This window comes from Patagioenas fasciata, chromosome 3, assembly GCF_037038585.1.
Source record: "Patagioenas fasciata isolate bPatFas1 chromosome 3, bPatFas1.hap1, whole genome shotgun sequence".
In the NCBI taxonomy this organism is placed as follows: domain Eukaryota; kingdom Metazoa; phylum Chordata; class Aves; order Columbiformes; family Columbidae; genus Patagioenas; species Patagioenas fasciata.
In genome coordinates this window covers 21672506-21696324 of record NC_092522.1, presented here as the reverse complement: position 1 = coordinate 21696324, position 23819 = coordinate 21672506, and the positions used below count along the sequence as shown (strand labels likewise).

Here is a 23819-nt window from a genome sequence, read left to right as displayed (position 1 = left end):
CAATCTCTTTGCCTCAATGAAAGAATTACATCAGCACTCAATAAATTCTCACTAAGATTACAGGGGCCTGCAATTTAATGAGTCCATATATTACACTCAGCTGGAATGTCCTAGTTATAGACGTTAGATGGAAGTTTGAGTTAGGGCATTTCTCATTTCAAAGAGGCTTCATATTAATGGTTTGTTTGTAGATATGTATAATTCCAGTTTTAACATTATTTACTTCAGCACCCAACCTTGAGAACCCCTCTTTCTTGTCTACATCATTCAACCTTTCTCTGCTGTAAAAGACTGCTAAGCTTTCATCTCTTGGATGCCAGCCACTAACAGGTGAGAAATGCACAGCATTTAAATGTCCAGCTCAAACCTGTAGGTGAAATTTCATCAGATAATGCTTAGTTTCCTCCATAAGAATCTCCTATTCCCTCATCCTCCAAAGAATACTAAATGATTAATAGATTATTGTGCCTGCAAATGGTGAAAGTTGCACTTTCTGTCAAGGCATTTGCAGCAATGATTGGTTCGTAACAGAAAAATCAGGACTGATTTAGCAGCGATTAATTTGTCTCTCCCATTCCCATACAGATAATAACCAAACAGGCCGTGTGAGGTGGGTGTCTCCGGAGGCAGGGCTGGGCTCAACAGCGGAGCAAAGACAAAGCCCTGTGAAATCAACCTTGAAGACTGATCTCCAGAGGAAAGGAAGGCAGGGTTGTCTTTTTCCTCCCAAACCCCAGAAAGATGCTCTGAGATACGCAGATCAATCAGGAAACTGTAGTCTATTATCAGTGGGGCCTGACTGTTGAAGAAGTGAGCACAGTGACATGGCATTTTGCCTTTTCTCACTCACACCCTCCCCATAGAACTGTAGCTAACCCTTGAACCACATAACCCAAAACTCCTCAAGGACAACAGTTTTCTCTGTAAACAAACAAAACTCCACAGATTTGTAAGAAGGAATTAAGGCAAAACAGAAAGAGCAATGACTTACACTAGGACAAGCATCTTCTCCTTGCTGTCCTACCAAGATATACAAAGTATCATCCTTCTGAAGGTCAAAAATTCCCAGCACAGACACGCCATGGGACCGCACCATGGTGTTCTTCCCACCTTTCCCACCAGCAGCTCCATAGCCTGAGATACTGCAGGAAAAAAGGAAAAAAAAAAAAAAAGTCCAGCATCTGAGTTGTCCCAGACAGGTAGAAAGTAGCACAAACTGGAAACTGCATGTTTTGCACATCATCACGGGGCTGTGCCCCGAAGACCTGACGCTCTAAATCAGGGGTGTCAAATTAATTTCATTTTCATTTTAGGACTGTATAAATGCAGGAGTAGTTACGTTTACACAGTCCTAAAATTAAATTTGGCCCTTTGAAGGCAACTGCGAGGTTGATGCGGCCCCAGTGAAAATGAATTTGACATCCCTGCTATAAATAATTCTAAACCCAAACTTGAAGACTGAGGTTGTCTGATCTATATGGACCTATGAACTTGGGTAGCTACAAAACAGCTTCTTTCACATTGATTCATAGGCAAACACTTGCTGAGGATAGAGTGAGCAAGCCCCTGTAGATTCAAACTTTAATATACGAAACACATCTTGTTTCCCAGAAGGCATACCCTTGAGAGGTTTGCAGCAAGGAAGAGAAAAAACAGAACCAAGAGAACCGATAAGTACAGCACATATGGCTAAAGAGAACAATAAGCATGAGATTGACGGGGAGATTTGAGAAAGGAGACAACACAACTGGTCCTGGTAGCATGGACCAGATGGGAAACAGCCCTCCTATTCCCAGGATCAGAGGGAGTTAGAAGAGTAGATGGGCACACCACCACCTGCAGTGAAAAACGAAGGCAAAAAGCCCCTGGCTGAACTCAGAGCCTCCAGGAACATGTCCCTGTCTCCAGCCAGGAGCAGCCAGGTTGCACACACAGGCTGCTGCAGTCCCAGTTCAGGCTCTGGAGCTTTTATTTCAGGCAGTCATGACTGAGAGGTCCTTACTGTTGTTGATGTACTCAAAGATTTGACTGTACTACTGTATGTCTCAGCTCTTCCCTCTCACTTTCTAAGTATGTAAACAATTTACATACTTGAAGCAATTCTTTTATCAAAGAATTTCAAAGTGCTTTATAAAAATCATTATAAAACACGCATCTCTGCTGCAACAAAAGAAAGAGATACTCAACTTTCTGAGCAAGTGATACAGCAAGCCCTGCTTAGAACTGAAATAAGAAGGTGGTTCTCCACTGACATTAGTAACTTTGCAGCTATTTCCATGAAAGCGAAGTTCAAGCTGGAGCACGCGAACGGTGACTGCAGGGCTGAGAGCATAAAACTTACTCTTGGCTTCCTATTCATTACAGTACAGCTGCTCTGCTTTAACTCCTCCTTCCCTCCAGCACCTGGTTGGTCTTTGCCCAGCACAGTCCTGCATGCAAACAGGTCACAAGCAGAATGCACCAGCAGTGCTCATTGTGTGTGAGCACCCTGAACAGGCTGGGCAGGCAGCTCGCTTTCAGCCCCCCAACTTGTCTGAACCATTAGCATGAGGAACTCACCTCGTGGTCCTGCTCTGAGGCAGCCAGCATCGAGCAGTTCTGATGTCGAAGCAACTACGGAGCATCAAGTGACTCATAAAGCACATTAGATCCTCACAATGTGACATGATTATGTTCATGCCACTGTCGATATCCAAAACAATCATTCCTCAGTAATGCTGCACTGGAGCCAGCAGAGAAAGTGATGGACATAGTACTGGGCTGTACCGAACAGATGCTGCATGTATCTGAAGACTGAGTTGATTTGGCAATGGCTAATGAGGTGCACTATCAGGCACGGCAACCTGGCAGGGCTAATCGTCTGCAGTTAGGGGCCATATTTTTCTGTGTATAAACAGATTTCACATACAAGCAGTGATGTCAGTAAGTTCAGAAGAACCCATTTTGGCCTCATTCAAAGGCTGCAGACAAATAAAACCCAGTGGACTGAGATGACAGTCACTCCCCATTCAAAACGTGTGTCACTATTTTAACAGATGGGTTATCTCGACTTCAAGTGTTAGCAGGATCCCTTTCCTTAGGCACAATTTTCTTTCACAAGAGGAATCCATTTAACCATATTGGCCTTGAAGAAAGATTCAGACCACCCTGAGCAGATATATCCAGAACACAGAATACCTTCCACTGTCTTCCTCCTTTTCTTTTACTACTTGTAGGAGCTGAAAAAGAAAACTGCAATTCAGGAAGGATCAGGATCACTGTGCACTGGAAAAAACAACCCCACCTCTAGATAGACAGTCAGGGCAAATGCTTGAGCTAGTTTTGACAATATGAGAAAATGTAGTGCCTAGGCTGGCCAACCTAGAAAGACACATTTTTGCATTCCACTGTGCCATACTCTTGTGCCACCTTACAAGAAGGGACCAGACAAAAGAGGGCAGTGGAAGTGATAACAAATGGGGCACTCAGCAAATGAACCAAAGATTCTTGTTTTTATAAAGAATTAGGATAATGGATGGTAACGTGTAATTTATTACAGTTCACTTCTCTCATACTTGATCATAAGCCTAGATATGGGATGACGAGACCTCCTGAATGCTTAGAAGGAAATCTGAAAAAAAAATAGTATTTTATGTTGCCTATCTTTATTGTTATACATTGTGTAGTACTTATGGAAGGAAACCAGATGATTTTGTCTGTATCAATCACTGGAGCTCATAGGACTCCAGTCTTCAAATGAGGTCACCTACAGTATGTGTCAGATTATCCAGAGCTCCAGAGATGGTGGGGTTTTCTGGGTGGGGTTAGCTTGTGTGAGCAGAAAGTTGTGCAAAGTTGAGCTTTCCGTCTTTGCATTTTAACAATGCATATTCTGCCTCGTGTTCACACAATCTATATCCCTCTTATGCAATTATCAGGAATGTAACTCACTGCTCTACATTGTGCAGTGTGAAACGTGCTATTACAGCATAATAACAGCTTTCTTCAGAGCCCAGCAGCCAGCTGGAGGGTTTTATCTCTGGGTCTGGTATCCTGGAGATGGTTATCAGGCTGACAGGACCCACAGTGCAGCAGGCCTGCAGGGGAGAGCTAGACACAGGCTGTGGGTCCAGACTCTGGGAAGTCCAGAACTGATATCGCAACTCGACATTTTCCTAGGGCTATGCTGCACTGGGGGACTCCGCTGCCCCTTCGGCAGCCCAGAGTCAGGAAGACGTCAAATTAATTTAAGCCCACAACTGCCTCCTCCTTTCCCCAGGCTGTGAATTCTCTACTACAGCCTTAAGAGGTATAGAAGAGAATGTCATCCACATATATAGGTTACCTATCTATTAGATATACAGAACCTAAAGCCTTTTAGGTCATTTATAGGACTTAAATAGACAGGTCTTCCCTGCGGGACCTGCGGTTTTTACTGCGGAGCAAAAATGAGCCCACAGTTAACACTGGAATTCTGGCTCTTCTTGGGCTGGGCTGTGATATTAAAGAAATGACAAGGTTGTAAGTTTATTGCCTCTTCTCTTTTGGGCTATACTTTATAACCATATTTACTGAATGCTGGTTCTGAAAAATTCTATTAACCTCAGGCAACTCATTTTTGATAGCTGAGTAAAACATCATTAATGCTTTTTTCATTACCATCAATCCTCGTGGTAATAGGCACTTAGGCAGAACTTGTGCCCAGCCTAGCCTACCCAGTTTCTCAAAACTGCTTTGCAGTAGACTTCAGTTAGAGACTGACATCTATCCCTCAATATTAATACTCTTTTTCAATAAGAAGAAAAAAAGGAAGGTGGTAGTAAGCTTTAACTGAAATTTGTTCAAAGCTTTCAGTAGAATGTTCTGCTTTGAAATCTACAATGCCATCATTGATTTCAACAAGGAATGGTGACTAAAAAAACACCACTAGACAGTCATTGATTCAGACAGTTCTGCTTACAAACTGATGCATGTAATGGCTTGATGTTACCACTAAGAGAGACTGAACTAAACTTTGATTGTACTTTTTTTCCCCAGAAAGAGCAAAAAGAGAAAAATGATTGGTAAAAACCTGATTAAGGGGCATTGAACCGTATCTGATCATCTCCCATTGAAAATAACTCCACAGAGGGATTCAAGCATTAGAGCCCTCAGTATCACAGAGCCGAACATTAAGATGGCTGGTTTCCAAAATCAATTCTACAGTGGTGTGCCAGGCTTACAGGCTCAACTTAATATGCCTAGATTCAAAAAAGTCAAGATGCTGAGCAGAGCTTGATGCAAGCTGTCCCATAAGAAATGTTGACATACAATTGTGCCTCCTATGCCAGGTGGACAGTGGGAAAAACTTATTCTAAGACCAGAGTTCGACGGACAGCATACGGGATATGTCTGCCCCTTGGCCTAAGGAGGTCAAAACACTCAATTTTCAGTTACTTATAGAAGTCTCCCAACCTGCAACCATTCAGGTTAAAGATTTGTCTGCCTCAGGTGGCTGTTTCTCTTTTTTCTCTCTTTCAACAAAATTTTGCATCTTTCAGACAACAAATCTGAGACTGGGAGGATGGGCAATCACAGGATCAGGGAGAATTATAACCCCTGTAGGTCTGGTCCAACTTCTGAATATAATACTTTATACATGCTTAGCATGTATCTGCAGCTTGGATTAGTTTCAAATGCGAAGATATATCATGACAATCAGAGATGGTTCCCTTACCTGTATGTGTTAGTTGCTGGTACTCTCCAGATTTGAATGCCCTGGAGAATCCCTTCAGCTCCCACAACCACACTCAGGTTGGAGTTCCTGTAGGCATCGTTGCATTGGCTCTGTGTGGGGCCATAGGGTCCACTGGCACCACACGTTGTGAATAACCAGTGATCTGAAATGAGGATATATACAAAGCATCGTCTGAACATCCAAAGATCGAGCAGCTGTTCAGTGCTTTATTCACTCTCTTGTTGCACCAAGAGAAGAACCCAGCTCCTTAGGTTTTAGGCAAAACAAATACCCACAGAATTCTTTTAAAAAACTCATAGCACTGTGTATCTCAGTATTTGACAGCTTTTCATATCCTGAAAGCTATCACAACTACGAACATAGCTTTACTGTTTCTAAGGTTCATAAAGGCAAAGTTCACAGAGTAAAACGCAACACAGACCAACCAGTTTCAGGCTGTGGTCTCTGGGTTGTTAAAATGCACGCTGGTAACCTCAAGACCAGTGCATTTTAGCCCTTCCAGCTTCTACAGGCATTTGATTATTGAATTTATTTAAAATGGGAAAGTAGCTGTTAATTACATAAAACCCTGTAAATACAACATCACCTCGGTGATTAAAACATAACAATAAACTAATTGTATTTTGAATAATTATTTGCTCACAAGAGATTCAAGTTAAACTTCAGAGGCAAACCACCTAACTGAGGCCTACAAAACAAGCATTCAGCTCTGCATGTTCTAGGCCAGATCTACAGGTGTAAATAAATGCATCCCTGTTACAGCCATTTCCATCAACCGGAAGTACCAGTTCTATACAAACAGATTTATAAAATAAGACTTTGCTAATTTGTGCCTCAAAAATCTAATTTTAAAAATTCGAATAGATTATGTTGAAAATGCCATTCTTGTCCTTAAAGATTCATTATTAGGGCCATCGCAGTTGCAAGACCACAATGCTCTTGTAACACCCATCCTAACATATTTGCTAGTATATCCAGAAATATTTCATGTGTAATCAAAACTAAGATCTATAGGGCAAATAAGTAGACTAAGCATTTTTTATGTACACTACATGATTCATCATTCATATTTATTATATTAATGAGTTAATATACACAATCCAATAAACTCTGTTACTTAATTCTATTGTCATTGAAGACAAAAGACTTGAAATACAGCTAAAGAACATTATTTCTACGAATGATGTTGGGTCAGCCAGCTCTCCTTATGGGTTTTTCAAAGGGTAGCATTTTCCCCCCAGCTTCCACTTTTTTAGCAATGATAGGTCAGATAGATCAAAAGCTTGATCTCCTTCTTGGAATGTGGAGCTATTTTCTAAGCAGATCAGGTCTAGAAATGATAGTTTCCATGTGTCTGGACCGGAGAGGCCAACAGTTCCATCATTACTGTCACTGGACGGGTTCACCCACCAAATATACAGGGAAACACATTAGTTTAGCCAGGCACAAGGTCTGAGTTATCTTTTCACAGACTAGTTCTGAAGTTGAGCTAAATTCCTTCTCATAAAAAAGTGCAATGCATGAAATGGATCAAATAATTTGGCAGGACTTTAAGAAGAAAGTGGCTGGCATTTTTGAAAAAAAAGTTTTGCAATATAGTCTTGGCTATTCCAAGAAGCAATGTAAAATTAGTACTTTAGGAAAGCTTTCCAATGTTGAGAGAACAATCTCTTCCTTCTTATTGCAAAATCTATGCCACCCCTCCTTAAAACTTCCCTGCAAGAGTCCCCTAGAGACTTTGCTACTGTTACTTGTTTTATATGGATACTCACATACTTATTTTACTTATTTCTCCATCCTTCTGCAATAGGTGGCAGTATGAAGTCTTAAAATTAGTAGGTAACAAATAGAAGAATTGAAGAACTACCCCCCTCCTCTGTCTCCAATGCACTCCCCCCAAAGCCCCAAGAAAAACAGGTAAGAGGGGGAAAAGCACCTGAGAACGCAAGGTCTTAAAGTTCCTAAGCAAAATGCTTCACTACCTCTGATATTGTGTTTTGCACCAGAAGTTACCTATGTTTATTTTTCAAAAAAATCCCCAAACTCAAGCAAAATCTAACACAAAATAGAAGATGAGAAACTCATTCTGTCAGCTATCAGAGTGATTTAACATTGCAGTATCCCAGTGGGCTAAGCCACCTGCACTGAAACATATGTTTAGTAAAGCAGGCAGGTAAGTGTCTTCGTTTGGAACAATAAGAAACCATTTGGATGTCTCTGGTGAAACATCAAATATGTTCCCAAAGGCAGAAGCAGGTGACCTTCAAGGGGACAATAAGCTCAAAACACAAGAGAATCAAAATGGAAAACTGGAAGTGATAAAACCTAGCACAGACCACAGCATATGCATACTGCTGTGGTTAAGCCTTACATTTATTTTTTACTCCCTTTAAATAGATCTCATTGCTTATGTATCTGCTTACTGGCCCTGGCGAAAGTATCTCTAGATATCACACATGTAACACACAGCACAGCTGGACCTGAAACCGGCAGCTCTTGACTCCCACTGGGTTCCAGGGATAGGGCATCAATGAACTACGTTGTATTCCAAAATGCCTTTTAATAGCCCTTGGTTTCCTTAAAAGCTCAATGCCCTGGTGGAACAGAAGAAAAATGCCCTCCTGCTGCAAACATTATGCCTCCAGACTTTGAACTGAAGCATCCAGAACAACTTTTGTATTTTCTGCCTCTTGGACAGAACAGAGGGGGCTCACTTTCAGTGCAGAGGCAGTACCAGGGTAAGAGCAAATAGTGTTTGTAGTTTCAGATAAGTGAAAGTGCATCTCAGCTCTTAGAATCTGGCTTCTAAAACAGAGTATGGAAGGTCTGGGGAATGAAAAACCACAGATACATTATGCCAGGGAGTGTGATGTAAGGAACCTGGAGATGAGTGAGCACAGGAGGTACTACCTCAGATTTCAAAAGCAGTCCTGTTGTAATCGATAAGGTGATATTGCAGAAGATGATACGTAAAGCCTCTCAGATTCTGCAGTTGCTGTAGTCAGTGCCAGCAGACACATTTACTTGCTCTGTTTGGGTAGATGTCAGGCAGGAACGGGAGAAGTAGCAGAGCTGGGTAGTGACCTTTGCCCTAATCATTGCAGGAGGACGTCTGACCCAAGCGAAGTCTATGGGGAGACTGCACCTGATTTGAACCAGCAAGGATTTCGGTAAAACCCAAAGCCACGTGTTGTGTGGTCTCCTCACTTGTCACGGCTGCACTGACTTGCAAGCACTCCTCCTCCTGTTGATATCCACTTTCATATGCAATACCGAAAGCCTGTCCAACATTTAACAGCTTTGTCACTGAATTAAATGGGACAGAATATGGCATGGGAAGAAGTCACCCCTCATTTCAACATAATTAGGACAGATGGGCCTTAGTTACAATTCTGGATACAGACTAAAACCCTCGCACTTCCCTCCATTTGGTCTCTGAAAAATTTCCCAAAGCCAACCCTCAATCTGCAGACCTAACAGCAGCCCAAGATCTTAAACCACTAGTAACAGAACAGAGTACTGCCCGTATTAGATAACACACCACTTCTTTTTTGAAGTAAGAAAACCCATTCGCTCCCTGTAAAGTATTGATTTTCTCCTGATCCTAGAAATGACTGCAACATTTCTCATGAGCTCAGACAGAGCATTTCTACAGGTTGTTGCATGCCACAGCAGTTTACAGTAATTCAATTTGAAGCATTATTTTGATCTCCAAAGACTAAAGCAGCAGTGCTGAATTGAAACTCCTTAAGCAGCTTGGTGAGAAGCATCGATTTTTTCCACTGGTACACAAGTGTGGGCTGTCGCATACTGCAGGGCACAGCTCTCGGTCCTTCCGCAGGCTGCGACAAGACAACGTCGCTGCCACCTCATGCTCACACAATGGGAAGAAAAGCAGGACTCTCCTGTCTAAATCCCTCCAAACAATGAGTAGATTTCAGAAATTTGCCCAACTTCACAAAAGTTACAGACGCCTGGTTTCCAGAAACAGCTGAGCATTCCCATTATGACAACTAACAGGTAGTTAAATGTAGGGTCCCTATAGATTCTGTCACTAGCAGTTGCAAGATACTAACTGGGTTTAAAAACTGGAAATTCCTGTTTAAGGTGGGGGAAAAAGAAAAGTAGTGAAGAGTACACTGAAATTCAGAATTCGGGTACTACACTTCAGTGAATAATTTATACATCACTCATTGGATGGAATCCTCACTTGCACAAGAAACATGGCAGAGGAAACATTTGGTATTCTGCCCATTCACCCACACACCTGCCCTCCTCAAGCTCACTGGCAATGTCCCCAACACACTGCTAAGGTCTCAGCAACAACATTATGCAAGAAATGCCATTTTGGCTCTATTAAAACAGATTTTTAAAAATTCCTTCTTCTCAACTTTTCTTTCCAAATTTACTGGCACATTTAAAGACACAGTCACTCATGCTTATTTTCTTTTGTACAGGTGAAATTCTAGTTTTCAAACAGCTTGACTAGATATGTAAAATGCACAACAACCAAGGCATTGGATTTCAGCCACAGCAAAAGAGACTGATGTCCTGCTCTTGGAAAACAAAAAGAACAAAACCCCACAAGACTTAAAAAGATTAATGCACGTGAAGCTCTGATACCACTTGCAGCTGCAGGCAGCATGGCTGCCGGCAATGCTGCAAATAACAACGAGCAACAATAAAAAGAAATGAGCGGAGCAAAGTCTAAAGCACATTTGTACTTCTAACAGGGAAAGTTATTTCACTGGTACGTATAGCATATGAACTCCATATCACAAAACAGACAGAGGCATTTTAGCTATACCTCCAGGGCCTAAATGTATTAAATGTAATTTGTTAAATTAAGCTGGTTTGAATTGAGGTTCAACTCATTTAGAACAAAAATTTTACTATGATTTGAGAAAATGACCAATGAAGCACCATGGTACTTGGCTTATTTTGGAATCTGGAGTAATGCACTAGTGAAATGCATAAGTGCTTTAAAAAATGTGTAGGCAGTTTATGGAATTTGCTGCCACAACTCATGTTCAGGCCAAGAGGTTATTCCTACTTCCAATAGAGTAAAAAAAAAAACATTAATAAGTGCTACAGGGTCTCATGCTTCAGGGATGTAAGAACCCCGGTGACTAAACTTCTGGGCGCAATTCTGTTAGCTGTCCCTCAGGAAGCTCATTTTAGTTCTTCCTCCAAGGCAGATGGAATCAAACTTGATGACATGAACAAGCTGAATAGTTGCTTCATTGATTTATAAAAACTTCACAAGCTCCCTTACAATACCTGGCCAGTATGAGAAATCAGAGGCTTACAGAAAATTGCCCATCTTAACCTTCACCAACATTCGGCTGCCATTAAGCATCATGGTGTGTGTGGAGGGATACACCTTTTACTTGATGCATAAGCAATCTCAGTTATACATTACCCATCAGTCCAGGGTTGGTCTGTGCTGGTAGGCTGCAGGCAAAATATACTACAAGCATATCTAAAAAACATGTTCAGTGATGTAAAGAAGGAAAAACCTCTCAATTTTTTCTTTGTGTTCAGTTGTTTAACAGTGTCCTGTGAGCAGTAATTTGAGATTATTACCTTTTCCAATATTAAGCTTGCCAGAGATTACTGGGGCAGGGCAGGGGTTTGAAAGATAATGGTAAATGGCAGAACTAGGTTGTGCTGACAATCACAGTCTTTGAACCTGTTCTTCGAGCAATAAAGATGACAGATCTTTCTGAAAACCCCATGCATAAGAATATGTGCAGCCTTGAAGTGGAAGATTTGCACAGAGTCAGCCCCTAGATACATTTTCTTCCGCCTAAAATAACTGGAAATGTACAAATGTGTCTATACTATGACATTAATGGGATATAAGATGACCAAAGAAATTAGTGAGTCTTGCCAGCAATACCAGAACGAGTTACACAGGTACGGTTAGACTAAGAAGACCCTGTTTTTTCAACTATTTATGGAGTTACTATTTCTACCTCTGTCTTTCCATTTTCAGAATGAGGGCAGCAATGGAAGACTTGGACATGTTTTTGAGTCCAACAAGAAGAGCATCTGCAGTCATGACAAATGTATGCCAGACTGATCCTAAGTATCATTTCAAAGAAATACTCAAAGCTTTTTCTTATGTGTCCATACAAAGTGAACACTATCAGGGCATCTTTGTAGGAAAGAATCTGTGGTCAATAGAATGGGGCAAGGGCATTGCTGACTTTGAACAGCATTGAGAATTGCTTGTTTCTTGGTATCTTCTGGGACCAGAAACTATTCTAGCAGCATGAAGAAAACTAATTTCTCTTACCTTTTATGTTTTGCTTAAAGAGATAGCAGGAGTCTTCCATAAAGCGAGACATGCTACTAACTTTTTGGAATTTGTATGTTCAGAATTACAAAGATTAGTAGAAATGTGTGTTGGATAATAAAGACCAAGTTGGGTGGAGGTGGAAAAATTATCTCAAGACCTTTCCTGAGATTTACAGCAGTTTCTGCACAATTTAAACTGCTGTTCTTAAGAATGGACAGCTTTAAAATTTAGGTCCAAATTTAGGTCCTGTTTACTCCAATTGCATGAATAACTCTGGAGAGCATTTACGTCAATTCAACTTGATATGTTGGGATCTGGTTGCATGTTGATTTTCAGTATGGCACCTTTGCTATTTTCAATCCTATAGAGAAAGCGAATGTAAACACTGCAAGAAAGAAATTCTTGCCCACATAATATGAGATCTCACCACCCATCTTTGAACATTTTCTGTTACTGTTCAGGATGCTACTTTTGTTGGGAGGAGGGCACTGAGCAGTTATTCACTGTGTTAATTGATGCTTAATACAAAAATACAATTCTGCAGATACCTTTATTGCATTATGCCAACAGTTCTCTTAGTATAATTGCACACAAAGAGCAACTAAATGTAATTTACTTTTACTTAATACTCACTCCGCTGTTCCTTTCGGCTCTTTCATCTGATTAACTAACGTGACTCAGAGTTCTTCCGAGAAACAGATATGTGAGTACTCATAAGAGGACTCTCCCTGATGCAAAAGACAAAATCTGTGCAACGACCAAGGAAGAAGAGACCGGAGCTGAAGAAAAACAGCAATCCAGTCTGGATGAGAAAATGATTTGATGACAGTTTCCATGCAACAAACCATGGTCACACAATGGCTGGTGGATACACAGATCAGATGAGACAAAATAACGCAAGACTTGAGGGCAAAAAAGGTTAATATTTTTGTACATTTCACAACACACCGTTTTTGTTCTGTGTGCCCTGACATGAGTAAGTTGTCAGTGGGACAGATGAGAAGCTGAAACATCAAAAGAGAGGCTATCCTCATGGCATTTGCAGCCTATTCAGAAGCAACAGAAATGTTTAATTAAAGCTTGATTGCTCTGCGTCTTGTTATCTCCTTTTGCCTACTGAGAATCCTATTTTGTTTCCTCCAGTTTCCATGATAGTAATTTGTTTACCTAGAATTCCTCATTATTGCTCACTGTATCTTTATTTGCCTGAATTTCCCATATTCTGGCCTTGTCTATAAAAGGAAATTGCATTAGTTTGATATAAATTGGCTTTTTAATTGGTAGTTAAACTCCCTGTAGAGAAATGCTATGGTTTGAGCAGCTTTCTGTTTTACTTATGCTAATACCTAATAAATTTAAAAAATAAAGCCAAAGTAAGCTTGGTTTACATCAAAATAAACAGTGCACAGATTTAACCATTTCAATCAAAAATCCTAGCTCCACATGAAGTTGTTTCAACCTTCTGGTACACACAGGTTTTCTTACAACTTTTTTGCAGGCTTCTTTCTGAATCAAATTTCACCTGCAACCTTTCAGCAAGAAGTTGGCATGTCAGCAATAACACATCATTAATTAATTGAAAAGGAAAGCATTTGCATTGCTTGGTGATCATCTACCTAATGGCCAACTTGCACTGCAAGTAATGGTGTGACTTGAAACCTACAGGAATTTTTCTCTGTTCATTCTGGTCATCATCAAGAAACTTGACAGAGCAACACCACCACATTAGTTGTAGCAATGTTGGATCTTTTTCTCTACACAGAGCATCCATCATTCCATGTGTGACACGTGACAGTAGTTAACAGATTCCTGAAAGCTTTAGGCTCTTTCACAGCATGGCTGCATTATGTCTTTTGAACCTTCAGTGTACATTTCCCAGAGGCACACCAAGCCATGCTAAGAAATGGCAAGGCTGAAGAAGTAATTCACTGGGTACAGGGCCTAGGAACAGAGTGGACAGGGAGGCTGGTGGTGATGACTATCTCTTTTGCTGAAAATGCATTTCCAAGCAAAGCTAGCAGGTGCATGTATGAGGTTGTTCTCAGTTACAAACAGGCCCTTGGAAGTAATGGAGCTTCTTTGGATTTACTGTCACGTAAACAAAGTGGTACCTGTCTTTCAAATTGTACTTCCTGCTGTGTAGGCTGAGCTGGCTTGGGGACTTGGGGAGGGCACTTTGTTAGCCTGTTGTCTCCTCAGCTATAGGAACAAAGTTCTTTGTTTTAATATGATTTCTTAAGAAGGAAATATTATAGCCTACGATCCATCACGCAAGCCAAAGATCACATTAGCTGTAATTACTTTTGGATGAGCTCATATTGGTCAATGCAGTCTTTGGGACTTCAGGGTGGCACTGATGCTGTCGGTTCACTCGGACAAAAGTAAATATGTGGTGATCAAAGCAAAGGCCTTGACAGACTCAGTCTGAGGTTTCTCAAATGCATTACAGGATGCAGAAAGAAACAAGATTAAAGCTGGGCAAAATGCATAGCCCACGGATCAAACAAACATCTGCAGCATTTACTGAGAGCAGGGACCCAGCAACACAAAGGAAAAAGGTGATTCTTTGCTGTGGAGACCCACAGCAATGCAATGACTTCCCACTGCAAGAAGCTGCAGCTTAGTTTCTCAGATTTCTGCTCTGTCTACACTGAGGGCACAAAGAATAGAAAGTTACTGTAGGAGTGATTTCAAACCTCAGAGGCTGGAGACAATTTTAGACAGAACACGAACAGGACCAAGGGCCAAGCCCAGAAATCAGACAAGTTGTCTTAGAATCCACAGGAATTGCCTTGAATTTTCACCCCAAGGTCATAACAAATCATTTGAATTGCTCTAAATACCTCAGTGACCTTCTACTCCCATGCAATTTGATTCCCATTATTTCTACTATCCAAGCTTTTCTTTAAATTGCATTCCTCAGATACGACAGGGAGCAGAAAAGCTAGAAGATGTTCCATTATCTCAGGTCTAGTGAAAAGTAGGAAGTACCAAAATTCTCAAAGAAACCTACAGCCTATTTCTAGCCTATCACCCACACAGCCACTTTACATTAACTTTGCATCCAAACTTCAGGCCCTTCTCTAACCAGAACCCGACCTAATAGCTTTTGTGTTACTAAACCAGTAGGTACCCTGAAAGGAAATGTGCAGCTACCTTGGGGAACTACATCACCACCTAAGCACTAATACTGTTAAGGGAAGTCAGTCAGAAGTCCATAATCTATACCTGTGTATGCATCCTGCCACTAGATCACTGACCCAAGAGCAATACTGAAAGCACTTAAAAGGGGGTTCCACTTACAGGCAGGGAAGGGAGACACAGATATTGAATGGAAGGCTGCAAAGGATCTGCAAAGAGGATGTAAGGGTCTTCTTGGAAATCACACCTTTGTGACCAGCCCAAGCTCATACACATCTGCAACAGAGCTAGACACAACCTTCATAGCTGAAGTACAGGCCCACCCAGCCCAGCATCCCCTCATACAGGCTTATTCCCTCTGTCTCATTCTTCCAAGACTCCTGTCAATGCCCCTGCACTTCTCTTGCTGTATGATGCTCGGTATATAAAATACCAACAAACTCTACTTGATGGCAACTCTTGGCCTCCACTGTCAGAGCTCACTTCACAAGAGAATTCAGGTACCAGCAGCAACCCTGCTGCAGCAGCATGCAGTGGGCTAATACACCCAGCTTTTCAGGCAGGCTTTGAAAACTGTGTGGAGCTTTTGATCACGCTGACCAGACTGCTGTTGCTATCAGAGCTTATGTCACTAGTTCATGCATTTCAACAGGATGCTGCAGGTAGCAAAGTGAAACATGAACTCGAACAGAACTGACTCAAAGAAGACTTTCTAAGATGGAGGAGTGGGAGAGAAGGAGGCAGTAGGAACAAACCCCTGGGCTTATGGAGGCATATACCAACCACAGCTCTACCTTAAAAGGGCTGGTACTTCAAACTGGTAATCACCTAGGTCTAAGTGAGAAGAAACAGCTGCACACAGTGCTGAGGGTGGTAGTTATAGCAAGTGCTCGTCTCTTGTGTAATCACCCCTCATTTCCACGGCCAGCCCTGCTCCCCCAGATAGGCTGGATGTTGTGGCCACCTGATTCAAACCAGGAAGAAAAGCTGGCAAGGAAGAGGGAAGGAAAGGAAAGGAAAGGAAAGGAAAGGAAAGGAAAGGAAAGGAAAGGAAAGGAAAGGAAAGGAAAGGAAAGGAAAGGAAAGGAAAGGAAAGGAAAGGAAAGGAAAGGAAAGGAAAGGAAAGGAAAGGAAAGGAAAGGAAAGGAAAGGAAAGGAAAGGAAGCATGTTTAAATAGAAATGTAGGGCCCAAAACAGATATTTTGAATGTGTGGCAAGCATGGGAGAGGGAAGAGACAAACATTTGGGAAACAGTAATCTGAAAGGGAGGGAATGGCAATCTTGCATCTGTTGGGCCCATGCCACTACAGTTAAGTTGGAAAGGGGAGCTTAGGGGACAAGGAAAAATGAAACAACATTCACCATATATGACTGACATTTCTATCTAACTAAAAATCATGTTTTAAAACAAAGTCCAATACTGTACTCTTTTAAATGGGCAATGAAAATATTACTGAAAAAGGAAAACTGTGTTATTTCAAACCAAGCCTATATTAACTATAGATGGGTGTTCAGGTTATCACATGCTGGACTCAGCCAATTTGGACATCTCACTTTGATTCCTGACTATTTTTAAATGACCACAACACCAAACAAACCTTTCTTGCCATTTAAAAGCACCTTTCACTTGAAGAAGAGGCTCCCTCTGGATCTTTCTTTCACCAGCTTGCAATCAAAATCCAAGGTACAGTTAACAGCTAAAGGTAATTGCTTTCTACATCTTGTTTTGTTACGTTTGTAAAGGACTTGCAAAAAAGCTCCAAACAAAGGCTTTGGTTAAAAAAAAAAAATGAATCATATTGCATTTAGCCACATCTAACTGAAATCTGCACTAGCTGCAAATCTCTGCTGTCTGAAAATGCTTCTCAGACCAGACAGTTACCTGCTGGACCAGAAATGGGGGCAGTGTTGAGCTGGAGATTTCCCAGAAGCTTTTGTTCCCATCCAAACTTCTTCTGGCCACCTCTGCTGGTGAGTAAATTGCTTGAGTCTGGAGTGGTACCTCGAGGTGTCTTTTCTCCACTAACTGGAAAACAAGAAGCCACAGACTGGTTTATCACTGGGGGTGGCTAAGTCAGTACATAATCCAAAACTGAAGCTAAATTAAGGGCTGGAGGCTTCTTCGCTGAGAGCAAGAGCCTGCAGCCACAGGATATAACACTATTAAAAGGAAAGGGCAGATTGTCTTTCCATTGCTGTTATGGGAACTGTGACAAAAGAAAAATAAACAGGAATGAGTGGTGTGAAAAATAGCAAGTGAATGAAGACACAAAGCAGAAATACAGAACACAATCTTTAGCAACTGCTAGAAAGTTTCTTTTATCCAATAAAAAAGCATGTGCAACTTTTTTTAATTACAGCATAACCTTAAGACCTCTTTACAACGCTGGAACCTGAGGTACATTGTACTCATGTACAGAAACCAAGGGGTATCACTGCATAAATGGAAAGACTCACAGCCCCAGCCAGTGCAAATTAACATAACACAAAGCAGATGAAATATTCTGACTGCTGTTGTATGAAGATGTGGTTTAGATGTTTTCAATCTGAACACAGGTTGTAGCGTCAAGCCTAGGAGATGAAAGAAGGCAAGTTCTACCGCTCAAACCACCGTAGAAGTTTCATATGTTCAGAGCAGCAATCCTCCAATCCTCATGTAAGTTGTTGGTCTGAGGTACAGACTGACAGATCATTGAACACATTTACAAATTAACCAATTCACTATGCATGAGACTGTGAAAGATGAGCCAGACACAAATGTTCAATAAAAATCTAAATGGGGTGAAATCTGGCAGCTGAGGTACAGACTGGGCATATTCTAGAGGCCAGTCAGTCACAAAGTCTGGATCAGAATCCAAATTTTTCCCAAGAGTAGGAGAGATTGAAGATCCTAGTTTCTGATTCAGACTTAAATGCATGTCAGTCCAAAGAAAATAAGCTTGTTCTAATTTAACTGGCGTATTGTGCCCAATGTTATTGGAAAGTTAGTGTCAATCACAGGATGCCAGTCTTCCCCTAGCCAGAGTCCAACTGTCATTCATTTTGATAACTGTCACACAGCAGACCTGGTCATGTGGAACTCTATAATCACAGACTGGCTTCTGCATCAACCTGGGTGGAGAGGCGATGCCACTGTCTCAGCTGGAAGCTGATGCTCACACACCATATGTCTTACAACCCATTTACTGCCAAGCTCGGAACCCATTCACTGGTCGGCTCCACAAATCAGGTCTGCATCTGAATGGCCTCTTCCAACTAAGCACAGTTATTTCTGAAACATGCCTTTACATTTCAAGAGTCTTTTGAAGATAACAACGCCAAATCCCTTCCCCACAGTTCCAGCCCCTTTCAAAATTTCAATTACATGGCAAATAAAAGACAAGTCACTCGCAGATAAAAGGAAAACTTACTTGTTAAATAACAGTCCAGACTAAGGGAGACATTGTCAAAAGCAATAACAGCATCAGATCCTTCTTCCCATGAAGCTATGATCTGAAACCAAAACCTGCACAGATTGGAAGAACATGGATTAAATTCTGTTAAAAGAGATGAAACTCAAAACTCTTCACAATTAAAGCTGTTTTAGAATGGAGAAAAAAACTTTTCATATAAAAAAATACAAAATTGACAGAGAAAGTATCCTCGCCCTTAACAAGCAAGATGATCTGAGGAAGGGAGCTGTGCATGAGTATAGGTAAACTGAAAAAAGAATACAGCCCGTCTTCCCTTCAGAGGCACACAGCCTGAAGCAAGTGTAAGCATGTGTGTGGGTGTGGGTGCCAGGCTAGAAAATAAAGTCCCCTAGCTTCTGGGAAAAAAACAATCAAAAAACCAACCAACCAAACAAAAAACCAGACATCTAAATGATTTTATTCTCACAAGTGATTTACACCCTAAAGTGTTAATAAAAATAACTAGACTGGGGCTCATGAAATCATCTGGAGTTTCTAAAAGGAACTGGCAATCAAAGGCTGAAACCAATTGAGGAAGTATTTGGTCTGGATCCACTGTCTATGAAGCAAAGGCTGACAGTCCTGGTAGTCACAAAAGGAAGGACCTGACATCGGGTAATCCATAGGAGGAGCAGAACTCATTATCTCCTTGTAGAAGCTGAGCAAATTTGCCTTAAATCACTTCCACACTCTCAGCTGGCCTTTGCCAGCGAGTTCTGCCGCTCGTACACGACCAGAAGAAAGATCACTGTAAATTCACCCTCAGTGATATAACAAGTCAACAGCAAGAGCAAAAATAACCCACAATCAAACACTTCTAATCTAATACTATATTGACCATGCATTAATAGAGTGCACTCATGGATTTAGATTTTCTCTTAGCTTAGCAAGTTCATGTTCTCCCGTTCCCTATCTACCACATAAAATCATAATACTTTGCTTAGGAAAGAGAACAATTTCTAAAAGCAGTCACCCGTGGCCTAGAAATGAGATAAGATGCTGAGAAGTTGCACCAAGACTATAAAAACATGAAACTATCATATGCTGTAGAACAAGCTGCAGAGAACGCGAAATATTACTTAAACTTCATTCTCTGTTGTATCTTGATGTTTTACACCACCAGAAGTTAAGCCATTCGTGGGTCACTTTACTGTGGATCTGTGGCTGACAGTTTCTGCTCTTCTACATATGAGCCATGAATGCAAATTCTTGCAGGTGTTCCAGTTTGGACCAGAAACTGGTGACAGGAAAAGATATTTTTGAGGAGCAGTCTTATTTATTTAGAAAGGCTGTAGAAATCCCATACCTTCAATGCACCAAGAATTCAAACACCAGCAGACTTTTTTTTCTTCTTGCAGATTCTAGTCCTTTATGCATAGTAATGGGTCTAAAATATTCTCTTAGCTTTTTGTCTGCTACCAGTATTCTTACATTGGTCTTGTCGTCTCCTATAGTTTTTAAAAGCTACCTCTCCTTTACCAGAAAATCAATCCCCCTCAAACAAAATTCAAGTCAATCTTCTCTGTTTATATGTGCATTTACTTTGGGACAGGATTTCCTGTGTTTTCAATGAGGGTTTTTACTATTTCAGCCGTCTGACTCTGTCAACAAACACAATCATCTTCCATGTTGTTCTGAAATACAGCGCAGCTTTCACCACCAGTGATGACAGTGAGGTTTGACATAAGCTAAAACAGACCCCAGGGATATCTGTGCCTTTTGAGGATACCTATATTGAAGTGCTGTCTTCTTCTGCAACTGATGTTCTTGTTAAGCTACAGATGGGGAGCCAGTGAGAAAAGCTGACCCAACCAAAGCAAAAGCTTCAAACAGAAAAAAAATCCTAGCAGTCCCTGAAGGGTGCAAAAGGGTTGAGAACACAGCACCGTCTGTTCACAACAGAAAAGAGTTGATACAGTAACTACGTTCCTCCTTCTTTATTTCTGGTAAAGTAAAACAATAATGCTTCAATACTGAAATGTCTTGCTTCTTGGAGATACACACTGAACATATGGAGAGACATTTCTAAAATGGATTTTATATACTCTAAAGACACGAGCAACTGCTATGAAAAAGCAGGCGATTGACACAAAGAACAGTGGATATAGTGAAGGAAGAATATCCCTAGCATTAAATGAAACTCCAAAGAGCAAGACATAATTTTCTTTGCTAAATGATGCATTATTATTAGCTCAAAAGGTAGCATCTCCATCCAAACAAATCTGGAGACCACAAAAGTGTATGTTTTGACTTTCCATACAAAGTGCAGGTACGGTCTGATGTTGCCAGAATCCCCACAGTTCTTAGCTGGTATACCTGAAACCCACTGCAGGTATGTCTAGGAGGAGAACCGGAAGAAACATAAAAATCACTGGATGTTAAACTGGCTTCTAAGTACTTATTCCCCCTGCCTCCTCCCTCCGTTTGCTCCGTGGCTGACATCCCACAACACTCCAAATGGAATTACAAGCTCTAGCATAAACATAAACTGTTCAGTTCCAGACATGCCATGTGAGGCTTAAACAACAGCTGCTGGACAGACAAAGGGGGCTCTGATCTACTTCTCCCTCTAAGTTACTGTGGCAGCAGCAGCGATGACTGAACCCTACCTGAAACAGGTCCTGAACCACCACAGATCACAGTCTGGTATGTGATGGAGAACCAGGACCTACCTTGGGCTGTAAACTACAGGCTGTAGCTCAGCAGAAGCTTCTCCCTCTCTGTTGTGTGTTGCTGAAACCCCCAGGAAGAGGTAAGGTGGAAATGGATTCAGCTACATGTCTTTCAGTTGGCTGTGTCTGCAAATCAGTGCCCTGCACACAGTGAACGTTGGAGCTGCATGGAAGGGACCACTGGAACTGAGTCTCTGATGCATTTAATCTTCAGCCTGTTTCCTGGGGGTGCACACTAAATGCTACTTGGAGATGTGGATATTTTGATGTGTACTTATGTTTGTAAGGTGCTAAGTTGAGGCTGCAAAATGAATGAAAAAGACAAGCAGTTCTTAGATGTGTCTACCCTCCACTTCTGCAGTCTTTAGCTCAGGTTGCATAAAAGAAGAGGCAGATACTTCTGCAAAGACTACTATGTACCTTTCTTTGTACCTGGCAACTAAATACATCTGAAAATAGCTTCAGGCAGTTTCCTCCACAGAATTTAAGCTTCATGCCCCGAGGTGTTATCCTTTGATGCGCTGTGCATGTCATGCCTTTTCAGACAACAAAGAGTTGTTCTTACAAGAATTATCAAATGTTCAGCCCCTAAGAACAGAAAGGCATGATATAAGCCAGTATTTCTGTCACTGAAGGGAGTGCCATCTAACGTGCCCATATAAGAACACAATAGGTTGCATTTTGTATTTGCAGTTCATTCAAGTTAAGAGACAGCCATGCTGATCTCACCTGCAGGAGCGTTGGGACCAGAACACTTCAGAAGTTTTCTGAAGTTCACCAGGGATGAAAAAAAATGACACAAATGCCTCCAAAATAGAAAAATCATGTGAATGTCAAACACTGTTAGGACCATCAGTGCCGCTCTGGTTGTCTATTAATCTGATTTTTTTTTCTAACATGAATGAAGTTTCTGTATAAATCTTCTCTTGAGATCAGCACTTCTGCAACAAATAGTTCATCTTTTTCTCTTCTTCAGTTTAATGCCACTATTAATTTAGAAATATGATGTCTTTCAGGTTCCATTGAAACAAGATCATCCGTTAACCAACATTTCAATCATTAGCTTTGGTGGTTTTAGCTTAATGGGCTAATTAAGAGAAACTTAATCAAAACTGAAGATGGAAATGTCACACATCAGTGAAATGGAAAAAATCTCACAGACAATCTCATTCCCTTGCTCCCTCCCCCACCACCCCTTTTTTTTTTTCTTTCTGTCTGATCTGTGAAATCAATAAAATGACTCCCTTTGACTTTGGTGAAAGCTGGTATGGACACACCAGAAGTGTATGTTATTGCAATGACTCTAACAGGGGAGGTGACAACACCTCACTGACATTTTTGCACAGATCAAAGTGGGGTACGATGACTGCACATCCAGTACTTCAACTGGCACTCGTACAGCACAGGTACTGGTCCACAGCACTGAACAGACACACTCACTGCGAACACAGATACTGTGGTGGATGGCCATGAAAGGGCATTCCTGAAGGAAATTACACAGGAACAGCAAGATTAGCCCTGGCAAGTTTGTTGTGACTTTGTTGCTTAATAAATCCCAGTAACTTCCTCACATGGAACTCAACTCCTCATAAGATAAATCTGTGTTTCTAAGCTAGATTTCTTCATAGGAACGAAAACATGGCTGCTACAAAAGTCTTTCATGGCTTGGATATTAGAAAAAAAATGTTATGTGAGGACTGGTGGAAATTACTTCTTATCTGTCTCTTCTTTTGTCCTACTTGACCCCAGGAGTACAGCTAGAAAAAATGTTCCTTAGATGTATGATAACTGGGAAGTGCAAGTTACACCCCGCAGAGTTGAGTGTCAGCTGAGCTTTGAATACAACTCATACAAAGGACTTCTTGTTTTGTTTTTTTTTTTCTTCAAATCTCCTTGAGACAGGTGGGAATTGCTGTACCAGGTGGACAAAAAAACCTAGTTCAGGTCTCTCCCTTGGGGAACCTCAGTGAGGCTGTCTGAAGGGTACAAGTTTTACATAAATTCAAAAACCACTCAAAGGTGACTACTGATTAAATATTTCAGTCACAGATTAGAAATGGCACCAAAGGCATAACAAGTAAGCTTTTTGGTTTGTTTCTTTGGCCCAGCCCATGAAATCTGAATCTAGATGAGCAGTTCCATGAAAGGTAGGACCAAGCATATTCCAACTCAGTTAAAGCTGACAGAAACAGGATAACATCAGAGCTTTTGGGCTGTAATTTTCTTCATTCCTCAGGATCTTTAAATCTTGGTTTTTACTTCAGCGTTGTCAGCATTTGAACTTCATCACATCATCCAGGATTTTCTGTTCAGTTGGTTCTTTTTGCTCACTTTTTTATTTTTTTCCTTTATCCTAACAGAAGACTGGCTCCCTCCCAAAATATCTGGGGCTTATTTACATAGGGAAATACGGAGCTAAAAATATGAAAATACTTCTATAGCTATGTTGGTATAACCTCTATGAGGACAAACTCTTCTGCTTATGTCACCTATTCTTAAGTCTTCATCACACAGAAATGTTAGCTGTTGGGTT

General features: G+C 41.1%; 1 protein-coding gene across 3 annotated transcripts in view; it reads right to left on the bottom strand.

Annotated features, from left to right (window-relative positions):
• LOC136100221 (ALK tyrosine kinase receptor-like) overlaps positions 1 to 23819 on the bottom strand; it is a 74225-nt gene that overhangs the window by 31960 nt on the left and 18446 nt on the right. For all 3 annotated transcript variants that reach the window (XM_071805926.1, XM_071805927.1, XM_071805928.1), the window contains exons 4-7: positions 18573 to 18667; positions 17045 to 17188; positions 5696 to 5858; positions 992 to 1142 (exon numbers count right to left, since the gene is read on the bottom strand). In XM_071805926.1, the coding sequence (XP_071662027.1) occupies positions 992 to 1142; positions 5696 to 5858; positions 17045 to 17188; positions 18573 to 18667 (553 nt within the window). The remainder of the gene's footprint in view (positions 1 to 991; positions 1143 to 5695; positions 5859 to 17044; positions 17189 to 18572; positions 18668 to 23819) is intronic.